This window comes from Neolamprologus brichardi, chromosome 9 (genome assembly GCF_056152115.1).
Source record: "Neolamprologus brichardi isolate AB-2024 chromosome 9, ASM5615211v1, whole genome shotgun sequence".
NCBI classification, from domain to species: domain Eukaryota; kingdom Metazoa; phylum Chordata; class Actinopteri; order Cichliformes; family Cichlidae; genus Neolamprologus; species Neolamprologus brichardi.
In genome coordinates, this window is record NC_142112.1 from 25522906 (window position 1) to 25549125 (window position 26220).

Genomic DNA, 26220 nt, shown 5'->3' on the forward strand with positions numbered 1-26220 from the left:
AACACATTTTTAGAAATTATAATATCTATAACAATTTTAATAGACTAAATACTGTTTGGGGCAGGTGGTCTGTTGGTTGTGGAGGAACATTCAGCCCTACTTCAGGTCCTTGCACAGCTTTTAGGTGTATTTAGGGTGTGAATCCTGCTTCTCCATAAACATGCAAACTAGAGGCTGTCGCATGTTTGAAGAATGAGCCACTTCTCTTCGGTGAAAGTCAGTACAACTCAGTGCAACTCCAGAGAAAAGATACACTCAGATTTACTTATTCCTACCATGTCTTACACACTTATGATACTGATACGCTAATCTCTAACTTAAGTGATCAGTAAATAGATTTTCTCTTTTCAATTCACTCACTTTGAAATACTGTGTTTTAATCCAATCATCCATCTGGCCTTTTTGTTCCCCTTTTTGGTTCAGAGACCACTATCAAGATAACCACAACAGTAACCATGGCAGTTCTTTTTCTGACTGGAGTCTTGCATCCTTTGTTTATCAAATTCTGCAATTGGCATAATTTTTGTTTTAAAGCTTTCATTGAGCTTTTGGTCTTGCTGATATTACTTTACTTTACTTACTCTCTTAATATCTGTTAGTCTGACAATATCTGACATATAATGATAGGTAATAATCAAGTTTCTTTTGTAAAATAGGGGGAAGTCACATTTATAACAAGTGAATAATGGCTACTTAAACAAGTCTTTGATGAGCAGATCAAATCAACCCAAGTGTCATCTAAATGCTTCAATAGAAGGGAAACAGTTCGAGGAACTCTGAGCTTTTGTTCTCATTCTTTGTTTGATCATTGGCATAGATACTGTGCAGAATCTTAAATATCCGTTGCCATAAGTTGTTGAGTTTTTTATGTTTTTCAAATAGAATATGACAAATATGAATTCTATTGGCTGAACCATGAAACAATGTAAAGCTGCTTACCTTTAAGTTTTCCTACATATTGACAGTTAATTTGATGAAGGTACTTTTGCTACCGACTATAAAAGGATTTATTTTAACTCATAAGTAAGTAAAAGTAAGTAAAATGTATATAAATAGCACTTTTCACAGATATAAATCACAAAGTGTTTTACAATAAAACCAGAAATAAATATAAGACAATAAAATGAAAAAATAAAACAACAAATGAATTAAAAACTTGTCTGTATAGAAATGTCTTCAGCTGCTTTTTAAAAGAATCACTGGAGCCTGTACAGCGTAAAGACCGAGGAAGAGAACCCCACAAACTTCCACAGCTCATATCATGATCTTTTGCTTTGTTCTATTATAAATGTTTTACCAGTATGTTTAAGCCATGGTTCTATCTTGTGAACAGAAGCCTAACTTGATTTATGTAATATACATTTTCCTTATGAATTGAATTTCTGAAAAGTCTTGGTGACAAATATGCTGGGAAATACTTTACTTGTCTTTTGACCTTGGTGCCTGTGGATGATGTGCACGAACTTGTTGACATCAAGTTTTCTGTAGGCTGTACTATAGAGGACTTTGTCAGCATAGCAGCATTATAAATTATATTTAGCAAGCCAAAGTAAAAATGTGGTGCTCAGAAGAGGAAGGAGAGAAGAGAGCAGGATGATAGACTTTGTATTTGAGCAGTGTTGTCAATGTGTTGCTAAGATAAAGTTCTTTTTCAAAATGACTGAAACATTATTACCACCTACATGTGAAAATACATCTAGAAGCTGGTCGACTGGAAATGATTGTTGAATGTGGTTAATGAGCTTCTCTCCTTTGTTCCATGTTTATAGTAATACAGTTGTCTTCATGTCACTTTAACTAGTCGAGTTTATAGCACTAAACGAGCACTAAATGTGTCCATTCTCCGACTTCTGAGTGCAGCTTCTGTCCACAGTGCTGTTCAAAAGCTAGAATGATGTTGTTGATAGTATTGATTATTGAGAAGTATAGAGAGAATGTGAGATGGTGTTTTTGCTCTGGTGGCAGTAAGGGCCCAAAAAATATCTGCCCCAGGCCCATTAAAGAGTTGTTACGCCTGTGTTTAAACTAAAATACAACTGAAAACAAAGCCTTACAAAGGCCAAAGTTGACTCTTGGTTTCACATGGGACACAAACTCCAGGTGTCTCCTAGGAGAAAGTCTTGTGCTCTGCCCATTCATCCACCCTTACCTCCTCCCTATTCCAACACGTTTCACTTTTTATACTAGCTTACCATAGACTTCATAAAGTCTTCTGCCTTGAGGCTTTCTAGCAGACACCCTAAGGGCAAACTTCACCCACTAGCATAAAGCTGACCAATGGAAAGAAGTTTCTCTTTGTTCTCTGTTCTAGTGTTAATGTATTTATGTGGCACTGAAACATATGGAATCCAATTAACAACCAGAATATTTTGTATTATTGATGAGTTTCAAGTGTTCTAAGCCAGTTTGTGATCTCTTCTCTGTATTGAAAAAAATCTCATGTCAAGACAATAAATACAACCTTTTGAATGCCTGAGGTTCTTTCCTTTCTAAAGATAGCAAGTATTTCTTCTGTTTTTCCATGATTTTATGTGTACAAAATAGCATATTCAGCTTTAGCAGGGGACTGAATTGGTTTCCTTTTCCAAGTTTCAGATTCAATCAGAAAAAAGACTCCTGGTTTTTGTTGTTACTCATTGTTTTTTCTTAGTGCAGAACCTGTCTACTCTTCCTTTAGGGAGCAAAGTTATCAGCGAGTTGATTGAGACTTGACAAAAGGAAAAGGAAGTACCTAGCACAACTGTCCCTTTTAGGGAACAGTCTCCACTAAAGCTTTGATATTGTGCAAGAGTACAGGTGTGCTTTTTATAGCAAAAAGGAAGACAAAAGTTTTGGTTTTAAAATGTATTTTTTGAAATTGGAAAAATAAAACTGCAAAACTAGAATTTAAAAAAGGCTTTATTTATAACAGGATTACCACTGGTGTAAGTGTTATAAAAACCTCATCAGCCTTGCTGAAATAATGCATGACAAAAACCATTATGTTTCTATAACATTATCCTTCCATTAGTGCAAGTAGTTCCCCAACACAGGTGGAAATCCTAATTTTTCATACCTTGGAAAAACATTACAAGGAGAGGTTTGAGGGCAGGATTAATCCAGCTAAAGCATGTTCATTCTTAAATGATTATTAAAAATTGAATGAGTACCATGAATGTTTAAAGCTGTGGGGGAAAGAAGCAGAAAACATTTAAAGAACAGAGAGCATAGGAACTTAAAATGTGCATCTCTTTTTCCTCTGTGGATGATGCTTAACTACAAAAAGAAGGAGAGATTAAAGGTATTGCAGTGCAATATACTCTTCATTTTATACTTTTCAATAAAGTTTTGTATAGTACTGAATGTTGTAAATGAGCTGGTACTTATGTAGTGCAGAACTCTATTTGAGCATTTAAAGTACTTTCTTACTGCAGTCCTTATTCATCCATTCAAACACACACACACACACATACACATGTTTTTTTCTATGCCTACTTTTAAGAATTCACACGCTCACACTCGCGGGAAACTGCGGGTTCAGTATCCCCAGTAAATCATGCATACTAAAAATGCTGGGAATCAAACCACCAGCCTGATGGTAGACCCGCTCTACCTCCAGAGCCACAGCTGCCCTAACCTGAAAAAAAAGTCTGAAAAGGTCACTTTGAATTTATAGGTAATACATTTACTTACCAATATGCCACATAATATTCAGATTTATTATTGTGTTAATGATGTATGCTTTTTGTAGAACTAATACGAAGTCAACTTCATACCTTATCCAGATGTAAAGTAAATATCCCTCCCTCATCTTGCATGTAGCCTAGTAGTAGAGGGTGAACATATGTCTACGGAGACAGCTCGATTTCCTGCAGCAAACCGATCCAGGGAGCTGGACTTTCCCCACCCACAATGCATCATCGCTGCAAACCCATCTCTAGCATGCTTGTATCCTGGTCGTGATCTGAAGTCATTGCCGCATAGAAGCTCTTGCCAGTCTGATATTTTAAACCATGAAAATGGTGAAGTACTGAAGATTAAATGCACTCTGCAGTACAGTAATTACACTGTAAGCGGGACGGGCCTTGCATCATGTCATCCAACGACCAGGGTGAGTAATATCAGTTGATTTTGTCGATAGTGCTAAGTTAGCTTGACTTAGCTCTGAGGCTAACTTAGCTCGTTCGTACTGTCGACAGACGGCTTCAATGAGAGAAGGCCGCACGCTAGCCAGTAGCTAAACCAGCTTTGTAAAACGAAAACGAATATAAGCAGACGAAAATACCGGACACAACGTTAACTCAACAAGTTTAAATTTGTAATACGCTCCAGCTGTGCATAATTCCCAAAGCTATTGTTAATACATTGAGGACAAAGTCAAGCGCTGATTAGCGTTGAATTTCTTTTTTGGCCTGTTTGCTAACATTATTAGCAAATACGCTCGCTGCTAGTCTGGTATCTGGTGGGATTGAAAAAAACCTTGATTCCTGAATAGCTAAGCATAATATAAAATAAGCCATGGGTCCTATTTGCTTTCGCTTGAATTTTAAAGCAGATATAATTGTTCTCTAATCAGGTATTTTCCCCTTTTTGATCGCAGTAGCGCTTTTATCGATAGCTAATTTTGATAGCTCAAGGTAGTCCCCCCCCAACAAACTCTTATGGATGATTAACACTGATTATGCACCTAACTACCTGCAGTGCAGGCTGTTATTCTATGGCTTTTTCGCCAGTATCGTAGCTATACTCACAACTGCATATGTCTATAAGGGCACTATGACGCAGTTAACGCGGTCCGTATATCCCCACAGTGATTCCTACGTTGTGTTTGGATAGCATTGCTTTGTAGAGGCCATCTTACGATCACAATTACAGTAAGAGTTAATACATTTGATTACAAGCGGTAAAATACAGGCACCAGACTCTAAACACTTGAACAAAATTGGGATCATTTGGATGTTGGAATTGGTTGGGACCCCAAGGCCGGACTGACCAATGGCTTTTACCTCAAATAAAACCCATACAGAGATTGCATCTCTAAGAGATTGCTGGAGGGGGCAGTTAAAAATGTCACTTTATTCAGTATAAATAAGAGGATGATAATGCACCAAACAGCTGCAATCCTATTTTCTGCACATCAGTTCTGCTACTACATTGGCAGACTACATTTAGGAGGCCATACTGACTTGGATGAAGGACCTCACACTGGATGACTGAATTGCGACTTGGCGGCAGCCTAAAATAAAAAATATTGCAACCAGTTGCAACAGATGGCTTCCCCTTCCTGAGCCTACTTGTGCAGAGGTTTCTTCCTGCTTTCTTTTTCCCCACTGTTGCCAAGTGCTTGCTTAAAGGGTGGTTGTTTGTTTGTTTGGGTTTCTCTGTTATTGTAGGGCATTTACCATACAATATAACTTGCTTTAATTCGACTGTTGTTGTCACTTGGCCCTGTATAAATACAATTTAAATCAAATATTATAGTGTTTAAATAAGACCACATCTTGCCAGCTGTCTGATATGCACCACTGAACAAGTCATGATGAAACACACTGTATTGGGACTTTGTTAAACAGCAGTAAAGAGCCACTACAGGCTTTAGACATGAGATTTCTTACCAAAAACAGATTTTATGTTTTGTTTTTTACTTGTTTGTTTGTTTTTTTCCATCTACTTCTTCTTATGGGTTATTTTATTTGCCTTTATGGGCCAGCTCTGGCTGTATTTTTGCCTGTACGTGACTTAGCAAGTAATCACACTTAGATATTTTATTTTGATTACCGTTTCTGACAGCATGAGCATACTGGAATGCTATGGCTTTTCTTTTTGTCAAGTTCATATGTTAAATTAACCAGTTATTCTCCTGCACTGCATGAATGCAGAAACTTTTTTAGCCTAACTTCAATGCCAAATGTAAGAGTTTGTGATTCGTGCCTTTAGCAGTCCATTAAACAACTGACTCATACATAATTATTGTTGACACTGATGGCGGTCAACTGTACAACAGTTTTTCTGTTGAAATCCCATGCTCAGTGCATGGCTGCTTTTCTAGGATGTTATTTAAAAATGGCAGCTTTATCAGGCTCTACTGTCAGAGTAGATTTTCGAGCTGAAAGCACAGATACAGAATAATTAGATGAGCAGAGACTGAATTATTAGGCAAACCAGATTCAAGAGCCCACTTTAAAGCTGCTAATTTGCCCTTTGAGTAGAAGAACTTTTGCCAGAACAGAAAATGTGCAAATGTAAAAATTAAAATTGATAATAGGTTCATTAAATTTTGCTACATTATTTTCAGGGTTTTGAATATAGTTCTTGTTGCATCACTGACACACAGTTATTAACCTCTGAGCACACTGCCGGGGGAAACCTGCATGTCATGCCTTGTGTGTGTTTATGTGTGACACATGCTTCCTGCAACAGTTGTTAGGTACTTAATAGCACAAGTGGCTCTCTGGTTGACGTTGCCGTAGACTGTAGACAAGGTAGTAGGTTCTGTGAAAGATGAAAATGTCTGCCAGTGGGAGTTCATTGTTAAACTTGTTTTTAATGGTTGGCTGTGCTGCTGTTGGCCGACATGCTTCCATTCGCTTTATCTTTATTAATTATTGGAATTATTTTTGGAGGGAAAGACGTGATGTGTTGCTTCATTCTGTTTGAATACTCTGAAGGTGCAAAGCGTTCTCACTACAGATACACCCGACTTCCCACCGTCACCAGTGACTCCCGCCATGCTGTGTAGCTTTTAACACTTTACTGATAAAACAGAAAATTATTCTGAATTTCATCGTGTAATTTACCAGATAAAAGTTTCATGCTCGACTGTCTGTCAGGGAGCACCAGCCTTAGTTTTGGGGAGGGTCATGAAGGATAGTCTGCTCGAGATGGGTAGAGGCGAGAAAGGTTCATGGATGTAGAAGGACGCCCATGAGCTAAACTTGATATTTAAATCACAATTAAATTACCTGAGCCTCTTCCAGTTTTGTCGAAGTCAGCAGAGCAGAGCACATTGTTATATCCACCCGTCTTAGAATCAAAGTAGAGATCGCAATTTTCTTGGTTGAGTCTGATTTTTATTTATTTATTAGTGTGTGACCTTTCATTATCAGCTTTTGCCAATCCGGATTTTCTTTCTAAGGGGTATAATTGATAGCGTGCACAAAGAAAAATCAACTTTTGCTAACAGGACACTGACATTTTTCTCTCATACCAAGGCTTCTGCTTTGTGACTGGCTCTGATGTCTTTGGATCGATGGATAGCTGGATGGATTTGGATAGCTTTAGCTTTAGTTGCCTTTTGTAGCTTCTTTAAAATGTTTATGTGAGGGTGTTTTAAGTGTCTTATTAAGTTTGTTGTTACAAATGTTTTCGTGCTAGTTTCGTGCCTTACTTTGATGAACTTTTGGTTTTCACTCACACTGAAGCGCTTGCATGTTAATAGGAATTTTAGTATGTGGCCTGTATGAAACACACTGGCTGGTAATTGGACATAGAGGGCTTACAATGCTGAAAATGCACTGATTCCAATCCCTGGCTGATCAGTCAGTGCATCCCTAATTTAAACAATTTCAATTTGTCAGTATTTTGAGCATCCGTCCCTTTTTTGCTCATATGGTGTCTGGCTTTCAGATAATCAGAGGTTGCATTTTGCCTCATTTGCTGTGTTCTAAGTGTAGGGATGCTATCTTGAATAGAATGAGCCTGACAGATTCTATTCAAGGCTGTTTGGAAAACCTGCAAAAATTGAGTTCTTCAGATTTAGGTGAGCCCACATAATTTAATCTGTGTTCTTTTATCTCTCTGATTTAATTCTGAAAGTTCTGATCAGAGTGGTTAATATCTCAGCTGCTTTGACATTCATTGATCATGTTGCTGCAGTGAGTTTTACCCCAGTTGCATCAAGGTCTATAACGTTTGAACGGAACTTTTATTGATTTAATGGAGGCCAAATCTGCTTCAGTGCTAGCCATTTTCAAACAAAACCTAAAATGGGGTTATTGATCATTGCCTTTAAACTTATCAGATAACTGTGCCTTTTTATTGACACATGAGACCCATTGCTTATTGAGTACACATCATTGTACGCTGCACTCCTTTGTATTATGTGCATTTTTTAACCTATTCCTATATAAATAAAGTTGGTTTGCCTGAATTGGCTATTGTGACAAATTAAGATCGTCCATGATAGACGATCTATGTTCTTTCTGAGAAAGGTTTCAAAGAGTTTGATCACTTTGCGTAATAGGCTCTTGATACACATGTCATTGCAACAATAACGGCAGTTTGTTGGGGTAAGGAGTATGTGCAGCAGGGTGTTTGCAGTTTAGGGGCATTTCAGATTGTGAAAAGCAGATGGTCTGTTGCAGGGCTGCACAATTATGGCCAAAATAATAAAAAAAATAAATAATAAAAATATGGACAATCATTTGATTATTGATTGCTTTTATTGAGGAAAAATACACTGTGCTACATTTGAGGTAACTAAAGAAGCTTTTCAGACAAGGTGTTTATTCACTTGACAAGTGCATCTCCTAGAAGGAAAATATAAAGTCTTTCATTCCATTAATCCATTATGCAAAGTGTTTATTGGGTACTTATTTTTGGTAGCACCCATTGCTTTTTCCCTCGGCCTTCATTGCAGTGCAGTTTGTGGTGTGTTTTCAGGGAGTTGAATAAGTTCATTGTGTTGCTGGTTGGTTGACAGAATTTGCCTTAAATCCAAAGTATTTCCAAAGAACAAATGATGTTCTCTTCACCACCTGCTGTATTAGACATTTGAAGTTTGTTGTATTTCTGTCTTTTAACATTATGTTACTTGTCCAGACTAGTCCAGGAAAATTGAAGCTTTGTTGCACAGGGAACAGCTGTGATTGGCACATGCAGGCACGTGGTCAGGTGCTGATTTAGGAAGCACTTGATTTGCCTCTGCTTTGTGTTCCATTGGGGAAGCACGCGTTTTCAGTGTCGCTTGATCAATTTCAATTAATTGGGGGAAGCCAAAATGGTGATCGAGATTAAAATTCAATTAATTGTGCAGCCCGATTCCATAATGTTAGTCTAATGCTTTACATATTAAAGGAATTTCTTAGCTTTAAGATACATAAAATATATCTTCTTAAAAGCGCTAGTTTCCACCCCAACATTTAAATATTTTAATATATTTTGATTTACTACAAATCAGCTTTAACATGATGGTGGAGAAACATGCCCATCTGTGTTAGTCCTGCCAAGACATAAATTCATGTGTGGCTTGACGTTCAGCTCAAGTGTTGCATCCTGGCCGGTAGAAAAGAGACACTAGTCTTCAGTGTTTTTGACCAACATTTGCAAAGTAAACGTAAAAGTTTAATTGTACAGGCAATTGTACAGGCAAGGAGCCTCCTCCATTTTTAATGGATACACGGTCCCACTAAAACAAGCATCATATGGCATATGAAGAAAATGTGGGCTATGTCTCACCTTAAAACTAATTTTTATATATTTTGTAGTTATTTTAAGCCGTTGCCAGATTTCCCAAATCATGTTGAAAATGCAGATATATTTATTTTTGGGGTTATCTTTTCATGGAGTGATTTTTATCCTGCTTTTTGTGTAACGAAGTGATTGTTCATTGTTAAATCTTACTGACGCCGCATGTGATTTGGTCTTAACAGATCTGCACAAATGATAAAAAAGTGGCTCGAGCCACTATCCTGCTTGCCGCCTACCACCCACCTCTAAGTCCATGTGGGAGCCTTCTGTTAGTATTTTACGTTGCTCTTGTTAGAGCTTATTTTTAAGCAAAACTGTCCTTTTTGCAGATTTTGACTTTGATGAATATGACAAACCCGGTGCTGAGCGGTCACGCAGAAGGAGAGGTGAAGATCATGATCTTGAGAGGTAAACTATTGCATCCATCTCTTTATTGTATTAAATGGCACAACCTGCTGTTATCATTGAAATGTGTGTAATGGATTTTGGCCTGTGTTTTAGAACTTGTACATCCCTTGTATTGGTCAAGATGCTACTGAAATTATCTTTTATTGCAATAATATTGTTATTGTTAAAAGTTGAGAATTCTATATATATATATATTTTTAAGAAGAGTTTACCTAAACAGGTTTAACTTGCTAGTTGAATAGAGAGTTGACAGTATTATATAAGGCAGTATTAAGTAACATGCTGATGTCTAACTCTACTCACCTGTCATTGTTTGTCTTTTTGCCACAAAAGTGATTTGGAAGAGGATTTGTTGGAAGAGGACTGGCTGTCAGGTAAAAAGGTAAGAATAAGCTAAAAGCTTTTTTTCGCTGTGTGTGCTTTGTGCCAAGCTGTTGGTATGGTTTCTCTGCTTAAAAACCAGAAAACAACATCCTAAACATTAGTTGATGGTGTTTGTGGAACATTTAGAAAGTGATGCGATCAGTGGATTTGTAGCAGGTGGCTCCTCCACAGGGGGAATTGTTGATGTGAACCAGGAGGAAGTACAGTGGACAAAAAAGCACTCTGTTGACCTGTCCAGATTGCCTTCACCACATGGGAATAGAGCATCCTTTGGGGTTGGAGGTGGTCCCCTGCCCCCACACCTTAAACAGACACACCAACACACGCACACGTCTAAAGAACAGTATGTTAAACACCATAATGGTCCTGTTTGTTTGTTTGTTTCAGAATCCATCAGAAATGTCAGATGAAGAGCTGAATGATGATCTTCTCAGAAGTGATGATGAAGACGTAGATCAAAGGTAGTCCACTTATATCTGTGTCCTCATCTTTGCTTAGACTTCCATCATCCCTCATTTCTGTTTTATGGGATGTTAAAAATGTTTTCACTTCCTCTCAGTGGTCAGGATATCAGCCTCAATGCCACATATACCCTGGGCACATCCTATGACCAGCAGGATAACTCACAGGAAGCAGACTATACCGATGACGTTGTGAACCTCGGTGCAGAGGGCTGCGAAGAAGGGGATGTGGAGGAGGCGGAAGAGTACCAGCAAGAGGATGAGGCATATAGAGAGGAATATGGCCAAGAAGATGGTGCAGAGATTTCCGAAGGCCAAATGGGTTACGCCGGAGAGCCAGCAGAGGCTGACGACGACTATCAGGATGGTGTGCTAAACATCCAAATCAATGAGCCTATTGATGGTGAATTTCAAGTGAGTTCTCACATTTCCTCAGTTGTTCAAATCTATGCCTAAACACACACACACACACACATACACACACACACACACACACACACACACACACACACACACACACTTCTCTCCCCCTTTTCTGCCCAGCTCTATTGTGTCCAAGAGATAATGTCAATTTTCTTGTCTCAGTACAGGGTCAGTCAGGATTGAAAATCTATTCAGGAGAAGGAGATGTTGGTCGGTGTTTTTTGGCAGGGGAGGATTAGATTCATTATCACTTCCTGCCAGTTAATTTCTCCATCTTGCTGACAAAGTTTTGTTGACAGCTTGTTTGGCGTGAGGTAATGCTCTGCTGTCGCCTCCAAATCCCTGTGCCATTGTGACCTTGGGCCTTGTATCTTTGGGGGAGTAAGAAGCTGCTTTGTGTCAGGGAGATGTGCTGCCAATCGGCAGAGGTTAATGTGGGGGGCTTTTATCTCTGCCTTTAGACTGGATCTGATAAAGTCTCATGCAGGTGAAAAGATTATTGACCTTCCCGAGGACACTCCATACAGTTTTCTAATGATTGATGTGAGTTTCCCTTTTATTCGTTTTCCTTTCCTCTTAGCCTGGGCTAAGAGGATCAAAGATAAGACCAGATCCATGTGCAAATGTCTGTTATGCTCCATTTACTATGGTGTGATTGTGTTTGTCACCTGACAGAGATATATTAGCCTACCGTCTTTCTTCAAACAACGATAAGATGTTGACCTTCTTAGCACAAGTGGCTGCCTGTTTTGGATTGGATATTTTGGAGATGTCTGCAGGTGTGGATGTGTATTTCAGCTATCTGCAATGCCTGTTTACAAGGTCACTAGACTGCATGGCCTTGACATTTTGCTCACTGTGGTATTCATTGAGCATTTTGTGGAACAGTTTAAAGGATTAAGCTGTTCTTGTGCCTCCCTTGGGGCTTACTGTCCATCCGCCTGGTTTGGTTGGAATATTCCCCCCCCCCTTTTCTGCCTTTATACGTGGCACTGCTGCTGGCAGGTTAATGGAGCACAACACCTAACATCACCTAACATCACTGCAAGACATACAATCTGACCTTATTCAGCAATTGGTATTTGTTAGAGGGTATTGTGCAGTTTGGATGCTGGAATCGCTGGCAGCTCATATTCCAGCTATATTGCACCTTTTGTGTGTTGATTTTTTTTTTTTTTTGACTGAGTTGTGGAAATTTGGATCACAGCTCGGTGTTTGCATCATGGGTTGAAGTGAAATCAGCGTGGACAGTAACGGAGTGATTTGTGAGGAGTCAGTCAATGATATTTTCACCATCATTGAAGCGGGGAGGAGTGTTTTTATCTGCGCCTGCATTTCTGTATATCATGTCAAACATTTACATCTCATTGAATTTCAAATGCTGTCAGGAATAGTAATGAAGCCTTGCTCCTACTGTTATGATAATTTGGGTTTGGAAGGGGTGGGGTTGTCTGGTGCCTCCCCAAAAACCTCACCATAGCATTTTATTGTGCTTGCTCTGTATGATTTTCATTTTATTTATTTTTTGTCCTTTTTTAAGGAGAAAAGTTGAAATTTTATCAATCTGCACTGCAAAGTATGTCATCATGTCACCTCTTGCGTTCATTTTAGCTCTTAGTGATGGGAAAAAAGATCATCTATAACAGCATTTTTATTAAACAGAATGTTTTTTATTTTCAACAGAAACAGGAAAAATAAATATTTGCTCATTGCCTAATCAGAAATCTGTTGTCAATTTATTGATGCATATTAACCGTTTCATCTTTAAAGGATGAAGAATACGAAACCCCCTATGGTGATGAGCCTCTTGATGAAGATGGAGCCCAGCAGGAGGAGGGAGCAGGGGAGGACACAGAGGAGGTGGAGGGAAATCAGCAGAATGAAGACACTGCTGAAGGGAATCGAGTCTATGACATGGAGGAGGTATTCTGAAGCCAGCTTCTTTAGATTCATTGTTTTTATTTCAGTGTTGAAACAGGATGAAGAAGTGGTGCAACAACTTCACATGGTACAATCAAGCTTGAGGGCTGGCTTTGTTAGCTAGGAATGCATAGAGCTTGATTGGTAGCAATGGGAGTATATGCTTTAACCTTCTGGCTACTGGCCCCCAACTGTTGGTGTATATTCAATAAACACCAGCATGATTTTTAGGATGTCCTTTAATGCAATAAAGCCAATGATGAAATTAAACACAGCAAGCCACAGAGTAAAAATGGTGAAGCAAATGTTAGGATAGGAGACGTCTTCTGCTTCTAACATCGGAGCATGTCCTTCAGGGTGAAAATGAGGCTGTGCGAGAAGAAGAAGAAGAAACAAAGGAGGAATCGGATGAAGAAGACGAGGAAGATGAAGAGTCTGGCCGCATAAGGTTCAAATCTGAAAGAAAGGAGGGCGTTGTTGTGCGCCTGGCAGATGCAGGCTCCAAAAGGCGGAACATCCCTGAAACACTAGGTACAAATTATTCCTACTGGGAATAATTTATTCTGTATCCACTGACAGCCTGAATGCTTAAAGATGCTGAAACATTGAATCTCTCTAAACTCTTATAGGCTTCATTTACATTACTTAAACTTCCATTGATTTAAGTTTAATGTGTGAGTGCCTCCTTTTCCTGTTCCACGTATAAACAGAACTGTCAGAGAAGGCCAAGCGAGATTTGATGGAATTCGAGGAGCAAGAACGGCAGAAGAAACAAAATCGTCACGGAGGCAGAGGCCGAGGTGGGGGACGAGGAGGCAGAGGAAGAGGAGGCTTCCCAGGGTTTGAAATGGGAGACTATAGAGGAGGAAACCGAGGAAGAATGAACGACCAGAGATTCCCCCCGATGGGAAACATGGGCATGCAGGTAAAACACTGTCAAGCCATCCACCTGAATGTTTTTAAAGCGTTCTCCTATTTGGCTGCACAGAGTATTGCATCACTCAGTACTGTGTCACTTCACTGTAAGGGAGCATGAGGGCTTCACTGAATAAGATGATTTGAAATGGCTCAACTTTTTACCTCCTTGTATTCGTCACAGTTACAAGGCAGCGTGTCTAAGTACTTGACATGTATTTATTTTGCTGCTGCTCTCCTTCCTATCTAAAAGCACCACAGCAATGGTTGATTACACATGGAAAGAAAGTCAAAGCACTCTCTGCTCTCCTGTAGTCAGTGATATATGGATTATAGAAAATGATTTAGCAGTTGTTCATTTAGACAGCATTATAAAAAATTGTTTGCTCTTTACACAGGACTGAGCTCCAACCATTTAATCTTTCGATATGCATTTATTATTGGTGAAAAAGTCACATTGAGCATGTACCACGATATGCGTGTGTATGTGCAAGTAACGAATACTTTTTCAGCACATCCTGGGCCTTTTTATACACTGGTATATGATATAAATAGTTACAATGTAAATTAATTTATCAAATAAAAAAATTATTATTTTTTTAAAAAATAAAACAAATTGTGTAGGTGTGTTGGGATTCTTTACGTTTTTAGATCAAGGCTTCAGGCAACAAATAAAAGTATGAGTTGGGTGTTTCCCCCGTTGTTCACAGCTTGAGACTGTGATTAAAGTGATTCTTTTTCAAGGCTAGATGAAATCCAACTCCAGCACTGCATTATTTTAGGTTGTATTAATTAGTGTTAATAGGCTTTAAAATTCAAAACCAAACGTAAACACTGGAAATGAAAATTTAATGGCACAGGGATGACATGCCAACACCACAAACATCCTGCTGGTTGCCGTTAATGAGTGTGCGCTTTTTACAAGGCACTCTAGTTGTCAGGCTTAACTATTTGACTAATTTGGTCACTGGCATGTTTGTTTGTTTGCTCGGTAAACATATTGACCAATTATCAAGGACCCATTTGAAACATCACCTAACTATATAATTATTTTTTTGATGCATCGATGGCAGGGATATTCCAGTGGTAGCAGGTGGCATGACTTTTAAGTGTTGGCTTTGTTTGTTTTTCTTAATTTTTGCAGCATATTTCAAAGATTTTATATTTTTATTGAATGAAGGTTGATGAAATTTAACGCTGGGTTCACAGTGCAAAATATTTCTACCTGTTATGATGGTCACTGTGGCAGAGTTAGCGATCATAGTCATTAAAAACCTGCCTTTTTGTAACTGAGAGACATGACGGAGTACTTGCTGTTTCTCCTTTATTAATCATGATTGCACATGATATCTATTGAGCTACACTGGCAGCATCATTCCTGTTTTACTTTGCTCATAATGGTCAACCTCACAAAATATTCTGACATAGCAGGTTGTCAGGACAGTTGCTCCAGTTTCCATCCATTGTTATCGTTTTCGATTAACAGTGAAGCCTACATCATCTGTATGAGGCCACAATCAGGCTCTTATCACAGAGTCTGAACTCAGCATAAAGAAAACAGACGTACATCCTATTTCTACCATACCGTTTTTGTTCTTGCTGTTGAATTGACTTGTTGGTGTGTCCTCGCATCATAACAGAATCCAAAAGAACGGAAGGTGTTTTGACGGGTTGTTTTGGTTTTCCCTCCTCTCTGCTTTCCTTTCTCTTTCCAATTAACAGCAGTCCTCGCGAATGCTTCCTCCTCATCAGTCTCATCAGCAGCAGCTGCATTCCCCGCAGCACCACCCCTCACGTCCAAGCGGACCGCCTCACTTCCAAGATCACGGGCGTCCGCTTCCTCAGCAGCCCCTTCAGCCCCTCATCCCTCCGCACATGTCTCATCGCTCCCCGCCACTGCGACCCCAGATGGAGCCACCACCACGACTGATGAATTCCCCGCCACCCAACTTCCCTCCACATCACCAGCAACAGGCTCCACAACCCAAGAACATCCACATTAACCCCCACTTCAGAGGGCCTGCAACGTCACCCGTTCAAGGTACTTTTCTCCAGCATCAACCCAGTGCTTTGTTTGACTTTTGGTATTTAGCCTAATATATCCCTCTTTTTTCTTTGGATTAGTGTTAAAACTAAAATTGCTGGAGAACTTGTATATTCAACAGTTCTGTCCATTAACAAGGGGATCAAGCCAATCTCTCATAATTATATACACATTTGCAAGTTTTAATGCATAAGAAACCACATTGCTTTAGAGAGTCTTATTTGTTGTGTGGAACTTTTTGGAGTCAAAGACATAACACACAAAAAGTCGAGAAATTGACAGGAAACTGAGAATCCCACCTGCGTACAAAGTCAGTCAAACGGTGACTTCATTAGCATTTCCAGTGTTTGTTATTGTAGCTTCAGTGTCTGCAAATAATTCTCCAAGTGGAAAAAATTAGTTTATTGAACAGTTTCCGATGCATAAACTTCAAGTAAGCAACCCACTGTTTTGCCCCGGGTCCTTGTCCGGCAAACCTCTCGGCTGTGAGGTGGGGAGGGAACCCCCACTCAGTGTAGCCACACACGCCTGAGGCTGCGACCTAGCCAGTCTGCCATCCCATTAGTGATGATGGTCAGTTCTTCATCTTTGGGCCGTGGTAGTAATTGTAACTGATGGTTTCTTATAAACTCAGTGAAGTTACAAGAGGCTCTTTATCTATTTGCCTGTTTATTAAACCACAGTAACTGGCAATGGATACTGTTAGACATCTTTAATTTAAAAAACCAAAAAAACACAAAATGGTAAATGGCCTGTATTTGTATAGCGCTTTACTACAAAAATGCTTTACTACAAAAATGCTTTACTACAAACAGGAAATGAACACAGATTAAGGACAAAGATAAAAGTTAATCTAGAAGTTGAAAATCTGGGCTTTGGCCTGGCTTTCATATGCTGCGAAAACCAAGCTAAGCCATGTTTCTTTATGGTGGCTGGAAATGTATTCAAACACTTTTTAGAGTACATTCACAAAATTATGCCATATATGACCCGATGAGATGTCTTGTCAGATTTTCTGACTTAAATTTGTTAGTATGGGCAGTGTTACAATAACTCAAGTATGCATTCATTCACTGAGATGGGTTATCTGGCCTGTCTGTCCAGGCTGAGATTGAAATTGTGTTAGGAAAGCGTGTGCAGTGTGGGCTGTGCTCCCAAGAGAAAGGCATTTGCTGGAAGATCTGGGGGTGCCTGAGGTTAGGATTGTGTGTGCATATGTGTGCAAGTGCATTTTATTTATTTATTTTTGTACATCTGTGTTGTGTAGTTTATATATTCCACTTTAATTTTCTTTACCAGTGCTGGATGTTGGCATATGGTTTCACCAATGCTTATTAAGAAAATCCCATAAAAAAAAAAAAACATTTCAAACAATAACAAATTTCTTCTTTTATATTTGTTGATTCAAGCACGTATTTACTATTTCCTTGAGCTCTCTGGTCTGTACCTAACTGGGGAGGGGGCAGATTTGTGCAGCAACACTGAGCTAAAATTTAACATGTACCCCTGACTAAGAGCCTTTAGCATGGATATTTCTAATGGTCTCCTTCCTTTCTACAATCACCACCCTCTCTCTCTCTGCCTACTGCCTCTCATTTTCATTTTCTCCCCCTCCCCCTCCTTCTCTTGCTCTCTTTCTACCTCTCATTGCAGTGCCCTTGATGCCTCCTGCTCAGAGCCAGCCCAGACCTGCTGTGGGTCCTCAGAGGTTCCCTGTGAGTAGCAGCTGCTCCTCTACCTCTCTTTCGCCTCACTTTCTCTCCTCCTTCACACGGTTAGCGTCCCTTTTAGTGAGGGCAATATCATTACTTCAATTAGACTGTCTGCCCAGGCCAAATACTGTTAAAGCAAATCTGTAAACACTGATAGGAGCCTGGCTGCACAACTGGAAATGCGTGATAGGGGCTTTAGGCGGTCGACTTTTAGAGGTTGGGGTTGCAGTGGCGGGACTTACTTAGTAGCTCTTTATGGATGGGCTGGGGCTCAGACTAGCCAGCTTGGCATATAATGGAATTGTGAAACCAGGATATACTGCCAGTTAATATTCACTTTCCACAAGTTTGTATCCCAAAGGCACAGAGACCTTTTTCGAACAGTATCTAAATTAGTGAAACGGGGTGGTGGTTTGATGGGGCTCGGGTGTACCACATATTGCAAAGGCAGAATTTCACGTCAGACGGGCTGATCTTAAGTCAGTGATTTCCTGAAAGAAAAGGTCCTTTATTTCACTCACAAAGAGCCCATCCAAGACATGACAGAAATGCCTTTAAAGTAATTACTGTATTGAAGGAAATGACTCGCTAGAAAGTCACCCAGGGTGCCTTAAGTTACTCCATCCTTCTACTTAATGATGCTCAGGCATCAGGTGGTGCTGGTACTGACTGACATCTTTCTGGAGAGCGCCTTTTATATGGATTTATGCAAATGAGCCATTGGAAATGGCTGCATCCAATTGAGCTCATGTGATTTTACAACCCTGCTGCCAGATGCCAGACCTCTGCACAGTAGTCGGTCTTTGTCAAAAATGTATTTTTATTTACACACATTTCTGGCCTTTAGTGTCAGTATCACAGCATTCCGGTTTCTTGAGGTCTGTGATTGTGCTGGTTATTGATGGCACCGTAGCAAAGAGCTGTTTTGGCAGTACAAGGGTGGGTTGGAAAGGTATCCAGACAACTGGACTGATGAACAGCATAGTGTTGGATTCCCCAGCTGTCAATTGCATTTAGGCTGGTGTTGCCAAGGACACAATTTGAAATGCAGGTGACATACCAGCCGGCAACATCCCATTTATCGGCGGGCACCTGATTACTCATGATTATCATACATTATCATCCCATCAAATTTAATTGTTAATAGGCCAGGCGAATTGGGGGTCATAGCCTCTAGTATTACTGCATTAAATTTTTGCTGGTGGAGACAGGTTTTGAAATATTAATCTCAACACCAATTAAAGTCATTATTACGAATATTTTTACTCTTCACACATTTAGTTTCACCACAAAAGAGCTGCAACTAAGGATTATTTTGACAATTATTTTGATTTGGTGCCCGTTCTCAGTGAAATATTGATTAATGTAATGGAAAAACCAGGAAATAGCCAAGCATGCGCTTTCTATCTGCTCAAAGCTAACTGTTAAAGTCAGAAAGCTTGTGTTGTCTTAAACCTAAACAACAAATGCGTTTTAAAAAATTATCCGATGATGAGTCGTGTCTGAGAAAGAGACGCCTGCTCTGCAGACACTTTGTAGGAATCTTTTCTCCTTAGCTATTATTAATTTACAGCAGTGTTCACTACTTTGAAAATAGCACAAGTAGTAAATGATATCAGTCTTATGTTAAACCCAGAAACAAAAACTCAAGTTTCCATTCTTTGTTATATAGTTTGACATTTGGCCCATCTCTGTTATATTTGTCACGGTTATCCCATCACAACTAAGCACTGTCCTTGCATCAGTTACATACCGAGTCGACTGTTTATCAAGGATTAGACGTGAGAGGATGAGCCGTGTTATTCGAGAGGTATTATATGGACACTGGAGTCCTCATTGTGCAAACCTGCCTGCCTGACCTTTCAGAATGGCATGATTGTGCCCCCATTGTGATCCTCAGTCTTTGTAAGCCTCTTTGATTAACTTTATGTTAAGCAAGTTTTTGGGACTCTGGCCTTCTAGCTTTCTAACACCTCTTCTCTCTAAATACCTCCACACAGCAGTGGAATAAAGATGGATTAAGCCTTGATAGCATCTTAAGTAATTTACAATAGGCTTGGAGGAGGCAAGCAGCCCATTTGTGGAAGTGGCACGTGTTGAATAGCAGGTTAATTTTTCAACAGAGATGGATGTTTAAAAGAATAAAGGAGACAGTTATGAGGGGGATTCGAATTCCAAGGAGGGATTAAATGGTTATCTAGTTTTCCTTGGAAGATAGATTGGGAGTGGTGTGCATGCGATGAGTGGAAAGCTGTCTAACATACAAAGTGGTTGAAACAAAGATGAGGGCACTTATCCCCTCCTGAAATACCCTTTCCTTGTTAGAAAAAAAGCCTTTTAGAAGCCCCGAGTAGCATTAATGCAGGTTTGCTCACAAATTCATGCTGAAGGGTTTCTTTAATATTGGCATGCATATTGATGTTTACAACTCAAGATTCTGCATCTTTTTAATGACCCTAGTACCTCAATTACAAGCGCTTTCTGCCCAATGCAATACCTCACAAATTCCCATTTTTCATTAGTTTAATTTGTTTGTGATTATTGAGTTCCCAGAATGGCCTATAATTCATGAGTTTTGTGTTTTCCCAGGGACCGGGAGACTTTCAGCAGCACATGCCTGGTAATTTTGGTCAGCCCCAGCGGCCCCCTCATCACATGGAGCCTTTTAGGAACCAGCCACCTCAAGGCCCCCAGGACAGAGAACCCCTCTTTATGGGAGGTGAGTCTCACATCCAGCCTTGATGAGGATAACAAAGCTCTCTTAGCATATTTAACCCTGTTCATCATCACTTCTGGCGCTATACCTACAGGGTATGCTGCTAGCTTTCTGGTTAGCAGAACTCATGTAGAATTCATGTGTGTATATATTTATATACGTCCGAATGAAACCTGGAAATGGCATTATACATATTTCATTTGCAGAGTTAATAACCAACATGTTTGTTTTTCCGTTCACCTTGAGAGAGCTGGCTGTATCCGTTTTTCATGCTATAACAGTATACATCCGGAGTCTTAGTTACCGGTGTAGTCTCAAGGAAAGAAAGCTGACATCTCCCTTACGTTGTTGTTATTCCTCATGTGGAAACAGAGCGCACAGATTCAACACGGTTTCCAGGGCAGCACATGTTTGATCACCAGGGCCCCGGCCCTCTGATGAACAGCAGCAACAACCTCCACCAGCAGCAGCTGCCCAGCCAGGGCCACATGGGCTTCGGCCCACCAGGACCAGCCTTCAACCACCCGGGCCAGGGCCCGCTTGGACTGTTTGGGAGAGAACCCCCAAGACACAACATCCCTCCCCACCAAAATCACCCGGGAATGGTGAACTTAAATCAACAAGGTGGACCCCCCAACCAGCCCAGGCCTTTCATGGGCCCTCGTCAAGCTTTTGGCCAACAGGGGAACCTTTTCCCTCCTACACAAGTTCCGTTTGGGATGCAGGTACGACTAAGAGTAAGTGATTTCTATAACCACTAGATGTCTGTGTGTATTTGTGTGTGTTTGTTTAGTGAATGTTTGTTTATTTAACCCTTTTTCTCCTCTTCTACCACAGTTAGACGTGCTTTCTAAATTCAATAATTTGGTCTGACTAGTAATCATATTCATTGCTGCTAAAGTGTTGAGGCTCTTGTGTTTGGTACTGCTGCATTTTGACTGGAGACATAGACAAGAGCGCCCTCTAGTGATTAAAGCATTATTTTAGTACTATTTAGTTGGATGCATGTGGACACAAGTTAGAGCTCAATTATGTAGAAATTGCTCGTTCCAATGTTGGGAACAATTTTCAGAAAAACTAGTGCAGTTTCTGTTGTTTCAGAAAAAGATGTGTTCATTGAGCTTTTCTTCCTTTCCTCCTGATTTTTCAGGGCTTAATGCACGGCCCTCCTGTTTCCCAGCTTCCACATCATGATCCGCTGTCACCCCATCAGCCCATGCACCAGCAGCAGCAACACCATAGGCAGGACTTACCCCACCATCCGCAGCCGCAGCTAAATCTCGGTGAGCCTCGCCCCATGATGCACCATGGCCAGAATCCTTTCCATCAGCAGCAGGGGCATGGCAGCCCAAGGCAGATGAATCCCCGCCCTCTGAACCCCCAACAGCGCCACATGTCTAACAGGCAGAGAATGGTGAGTGATTAACATATTATCTCATTTATTTTATTCTTAAACTGGTCGCAGTTTAAGAATGAAAGAATAAAATGTTGCCATCGTTGTTATATGTATCGCATCTATTTTTAATCAGTAAATAAAAACTGAGCTAAATGGTTTGAAAACACAAAATTTGGCCTTTTCTTCAGAACACACCTGTCTCCAAGCAAATGCAGCAGCGCAACAGCAACCTACGTGAGCTCCCTGTAGCACCTGGCAACACAAACACGAACAGCGCCCGCCCTGCCACCACCCCCACCTCCCCCGCTGCCAACATCAAGCCTGTTGCCAGGACAACACAGGGGATGCGTCCTGGGCAGAACACTCAGCCGATGCCTGACGGTGGCAAAGGAAGAGGCCAAGCTGTTGCGAAGACTGAATCACAGCCTGAGGGAGCAGGCAGGACAGTTGTTCGCAAGGAAATTCCACGCACGCCGTCCGGCGTGACACCACAGGTCAGGACTCGAAGATCGCATTTTTGTTGTTTGTTTTTTTTTGTCAGAGACAAGGACAAAAAAAGTACATTTTAAAAAAATGAGCGTGTTTGGATAATACATAATGTGTTTATAGTAATGTGATGATTTTTTTTTTTCCCAAATACACTTTTTTATAAATCCTCTGGTATATAACACAGTGTCAAAAATGTTATTTACAGCATTGTTTTTCCTGCATCATGAAATTCAAACCATCTTAAGCTCGTGTCCCAAAAGTGAAAGAAGGAAATCAGTGTTAGAGATGAACATTTCAAGCTAAAATACTCTAAAGTAGTCATAGGAAGCTATTTGACTATTCAAATTTTACCCCTCGGCACCCACTCTCATATGACTGTGGATATATATGCTCTATATACCTGGAAAACTATGGAGTGGGCGTTGTTGTCATTCATTCTTTAGAACTTTTTAATGGCCATAGATGTTTTTTTCTTTTTTTGTTTGTATCAGAGCATCTAATGTGTGTCTAGTAATTGTTGGTGAAGGCGATATTCTTCTGTTTTAGTTAGAATTTATAATAGGCTTGGAGGAGACTGGCAGACAACTTATAATTTCATTGCTGCCACCTTCTGGTAGTACTATTGCATTACATACTACTAGATGCCAGTAAAAACAGGGGAATATTAATATATAATAATAATACTATACATTATTTTTTAAAGTAATGTAATCTAAACACATCGATGTGTGTAATAAGTACAAAAAATTACTTGCCGTATACTAAAGTCTTTGGATTTTTACTTGTGCTAAAAATTCACCAAAAACCAAATCATATGTTTGCTGATGACATTTTCACATGCTTTAGACTTAATGCGCAACCCAAGCACTAATGATTAAAATAAGACACAGTGCTACATCCAGGAAGTGAAGTGTGGCAGGCATATTTCCAGCTTGTGTTTTGTGCTACAGGATCCTGATGAGGATGAGGAGACACGGCAGTATCGTCTGAAGATTGAGGAGCAGAAGCGTCTGAGAGAGGAGATTCTAAAGAGGAAGGAGATGCGACGGCAGATGCAGGCTGGTGTCAGGAAGAAGGAGCTGCTTGAAAGACTTAATGCCCAGGCACCAAGCCAAGGCACCACTACTACACAAGCTCAGCCCGAGCAACCAAATAAGCAAATACCGCACCCTGTACCTCCAGCACAACAGCAGCAGCAGCAGCAGCAACAGGCGCAGCAGCAACCACCACTAGAACACAAACCACAACAGCAACTACAACCACAACCGCAACAGCAAAGACAGTTTCCTCAGAGAACACAACAATCAGTAAATCCCACATTAAAGACTGGCAATATAGGTAACACCATCCCTCCCAGCAGTGCTGCTCAAACCCCCGCGCCCCGTCCCAATGTCAAGACACGGCTGCAGATGGTAAAAGGCAGCATTCAGCAGCAACAGCCTGCCCGGCCTGTTAAGCAACCCCAACAAAATCAGCTGCAGCCAGTGCAGCAGCGAAGGAACAGCGCTTTGCAGAACGTAAACCGATCTGGTGCTCCGATCCAAACCGTTCAAGTTCCTCAAAGGAACGTACCTGATACTCCTTCAGCGAGTCCAGCCCTGGCTCAGGCTCAAGGACCTAAACTCGGCGCTAAAAGAACTGTGATGCAGCGGGCAAGGAGTACTAGCTTCGAGCGCCAGCAGGTGCCGCAAAAAGTCAGAGTCGTCAAACTTTCAGGAGCGGTGAGCATATGATTTAATTTTTATCCTACACCTCTTTGCCTGTTTTGGTTTGACATTTATTTGATCCTCTTCAGCAGATTTTACCCACATGGGAAACTACACAGTTTTGAAAGGAAATGCCACTGATTGCCCCCACTGTCTGTGTTGCAGTCCAGATGATATCTAACCTATGGGAATGACATAGTGATGTCTGTGTCATTTTGGAAAAATTGATCTGTTAAGAGTTTCCTCTCTTAAGCTTTGGGATCTGGTATTTAAGCCACAGTGCCTTTACATACATTTTACCTAGAGAACACAGAAAGGCTGGAGGCATTAAAAGAGAGCAATATGACATTTATCTGTAGAGTTGGGGACACCTCATCACTGCTTCTAAAGGTTGATATCCTCTTTTCAGGACAGAAGAGTATTCTTTTAATGATAAAGGCCTCGGAGGGGGTAAAATAAGAATGACGGTAACGGCGGTAAAGTCCAGAATTACCACTGCTGTCTGTTTTTGTGCTTGCTTGATAAGTTACTGCTGTGGCCTTAATTGCACATTAATCTTTATTGAAAAACCACAAAAGCGTGCATGTTAAACATTCATACTTGTCACTGATGAGATGTGTTGGTGGGATATGATAGTATTTGAAATAAGCTGCTTTTCGACTTCATCCCAGAGGATCAAGCCGCCGAGCCAAAATCGCAGGCTGGCTGCAGATGAAGATAACTGGGTGTCAGCGCGTTAATGGAAACCTGCGCAGAGCTATCTGATGTAGCGCATCTTGGAGAAAAAAAGAGGAGTGGGATGTGAAGTGGGGAGAGAGAGAGATGGAAAGGGAAAGAAACGGCTAGGGCCCTATAGCAGCAGTGAAAAGAACATTCTCCAGGTGCTCTCTCTTCCACATTGTTCTGCTGTCATCAACGGGAGCTTGACAATGTTATCTCCTTTCCTTATTTTTCCTCACACTCTCTCTCTCCCTTTCTTGTCATCCCTCAGTTGCTTTTTTTCCCTCAGCCCATCTCTCAGGTGCGAAGCAACAAAAGATGCCAATCCAAGACTCTTGTAATTAATCTTTTTTGGTTGAAGGTGGTGGCGGTGGGGGGAGAAACATAATACCTGTGTAAGAAAGTTGCCACTTTTGAGGATTTGGATTTGTATGGCTTAGGCACACAGATAAGAGGCAAATTATATTTTCATCAGGGATAATACAAAGCAGTGCAAAACACAAAAGCTGGGGAGGAGGGGAGCGCGCAAGGGAGATGGGGTACACATCGAGCTGCTGTCGTTTCAGTGTAATGCAGCTTAGCATTTGATGGGCGCAATCAGGAGCTGTGATTTCTATAGGAGGGATTAATCCATTTATTCTCAGCTGGGGACAGGTCAGAGATATCGCCTCTTTTCTTCCCTCGTATTGATCTGTCACATCTTTCTGCAGACTCGGGGAGGAGACGACCTTCAATTCCTCCCTGCATGTCAACACAGTTGAGCTGTGACTTTATTTGATAATGAGACCATCACCTTGTTGAGCTGATCTTTATTCTCCACAGCCTGGCGGATACGAATCCAGCGTCCAGTCCTGACAGATTTTAACGTTGTAGATATGTCCTTGCATTTCTCCCAGTTGCCCATAAACCACTTTCCCTAAATGCTTAATGTGCATAAGGTGATTTTAAAAAGTGGAAAGTTTATAATTAATTTTTTTTTTTTTTGAGATGCTAAATTAGTTTTGCCCTCCGTCATTCCCAACCAGAGTGGAAAGGGGCCTGAGGCCACAAGCAGCCCAGTACAGGAACAAGGCGCCTGGCCAGCAGCTACGCTCAACCAGGGCATCCAAAGGAAAGTTACCATGACAGGACAACAGCAACAGGGACCAGGTGGACCGTCACAGGCTAGCCGCGGGGGCATGGGCAACCCACAACAAAACAGGGTATGCTCAAAATGAGCTCTGTTTCTTTTGTGGTGTAGACACTAGAGAATTTTCCCTGAAATGTGATTATTAATGGAGGTCACTGCACATGCGATGGCAGTTCTGCTATAAAAGAAGCTGAAATGACTCCTGTAAAGTTGTCCTGTGCCAGTGGCACTCCTGTGGCATTCAGTAGACGTACCAATCGAGGAGTTGTAATAAGACAGGACAGTATGCCAGGTGCGGGAGTATTGACAGGCTGAAAATGGTGTAACACAGGGGGACTACACAAGGTCCC

At 40.7% G+C, this 26220-nt stretch overlaps 1 protein-coding gene across 3 annotated transcripts in view; it reads left to right on the forward strand.

Moving 5' to 3' along the window:
• Positions 1–3887: 3887 nt before the first annotated feature.
• The window catches only part of rbm33a (RNA binding motif protein 33a), a 29010-nt gene continuing 6677 nt past the window's right edge, over positions 3888–26220 (forward strand). The window contains exons 1-16 of one of the 3 annotated variants that reach the window (XM_006795064.3): positions 3889–4090; positions 9777–9855; positions 10189–10237; positions 10627–10700; positions 10799–11114; positions 12894–13046; positions 13400–13574; positions 13754–13968; positions 15681–15999; positions 17656–17717; positions 20304–20433; positions 20803–21167; positions 21581–21844; positions 22015–22320; positions 23266–24036; positions 25767–25943. In XM_006795064.3, the coding sequence (XP_006795127.2) occupies positions 4072–4090; positions 9777–9855; positions 10189–10237; positions 10627–10700; positions 10799–11114; positions 12894–13046; positions 13400–13574; positions 13754–13968; positions 15681–15999; positions 17656–17717; positions 20304–20433; positions 20803–21167; positions 21581–21844; positions 22015–22320; positions 23266–24036; positions 25767–25943 (3474 nt within the window). In that variant the 5' untranslated portion in view covers positions 3889–4071. Of the gene's footprint in view, positions 4091–9776; positions 9856–10188; positions 10238–10626; positions 10701–10798; positions 11115–12893; positions 13047–13399; positions 13575–13753; positions 13969–15680; positions 16000–17655; positions 17718–20303; positions 20434–20802; positions 21168–21580; positions 21845–22014; positions 22321–23265; positions 24037–25766; positions 25944–26220 lie in introns of all 3 variants that reach the window. The other 2 variants (XM_006795065.3, XM_006795066.3) reach the window with 2 other exon arrangements.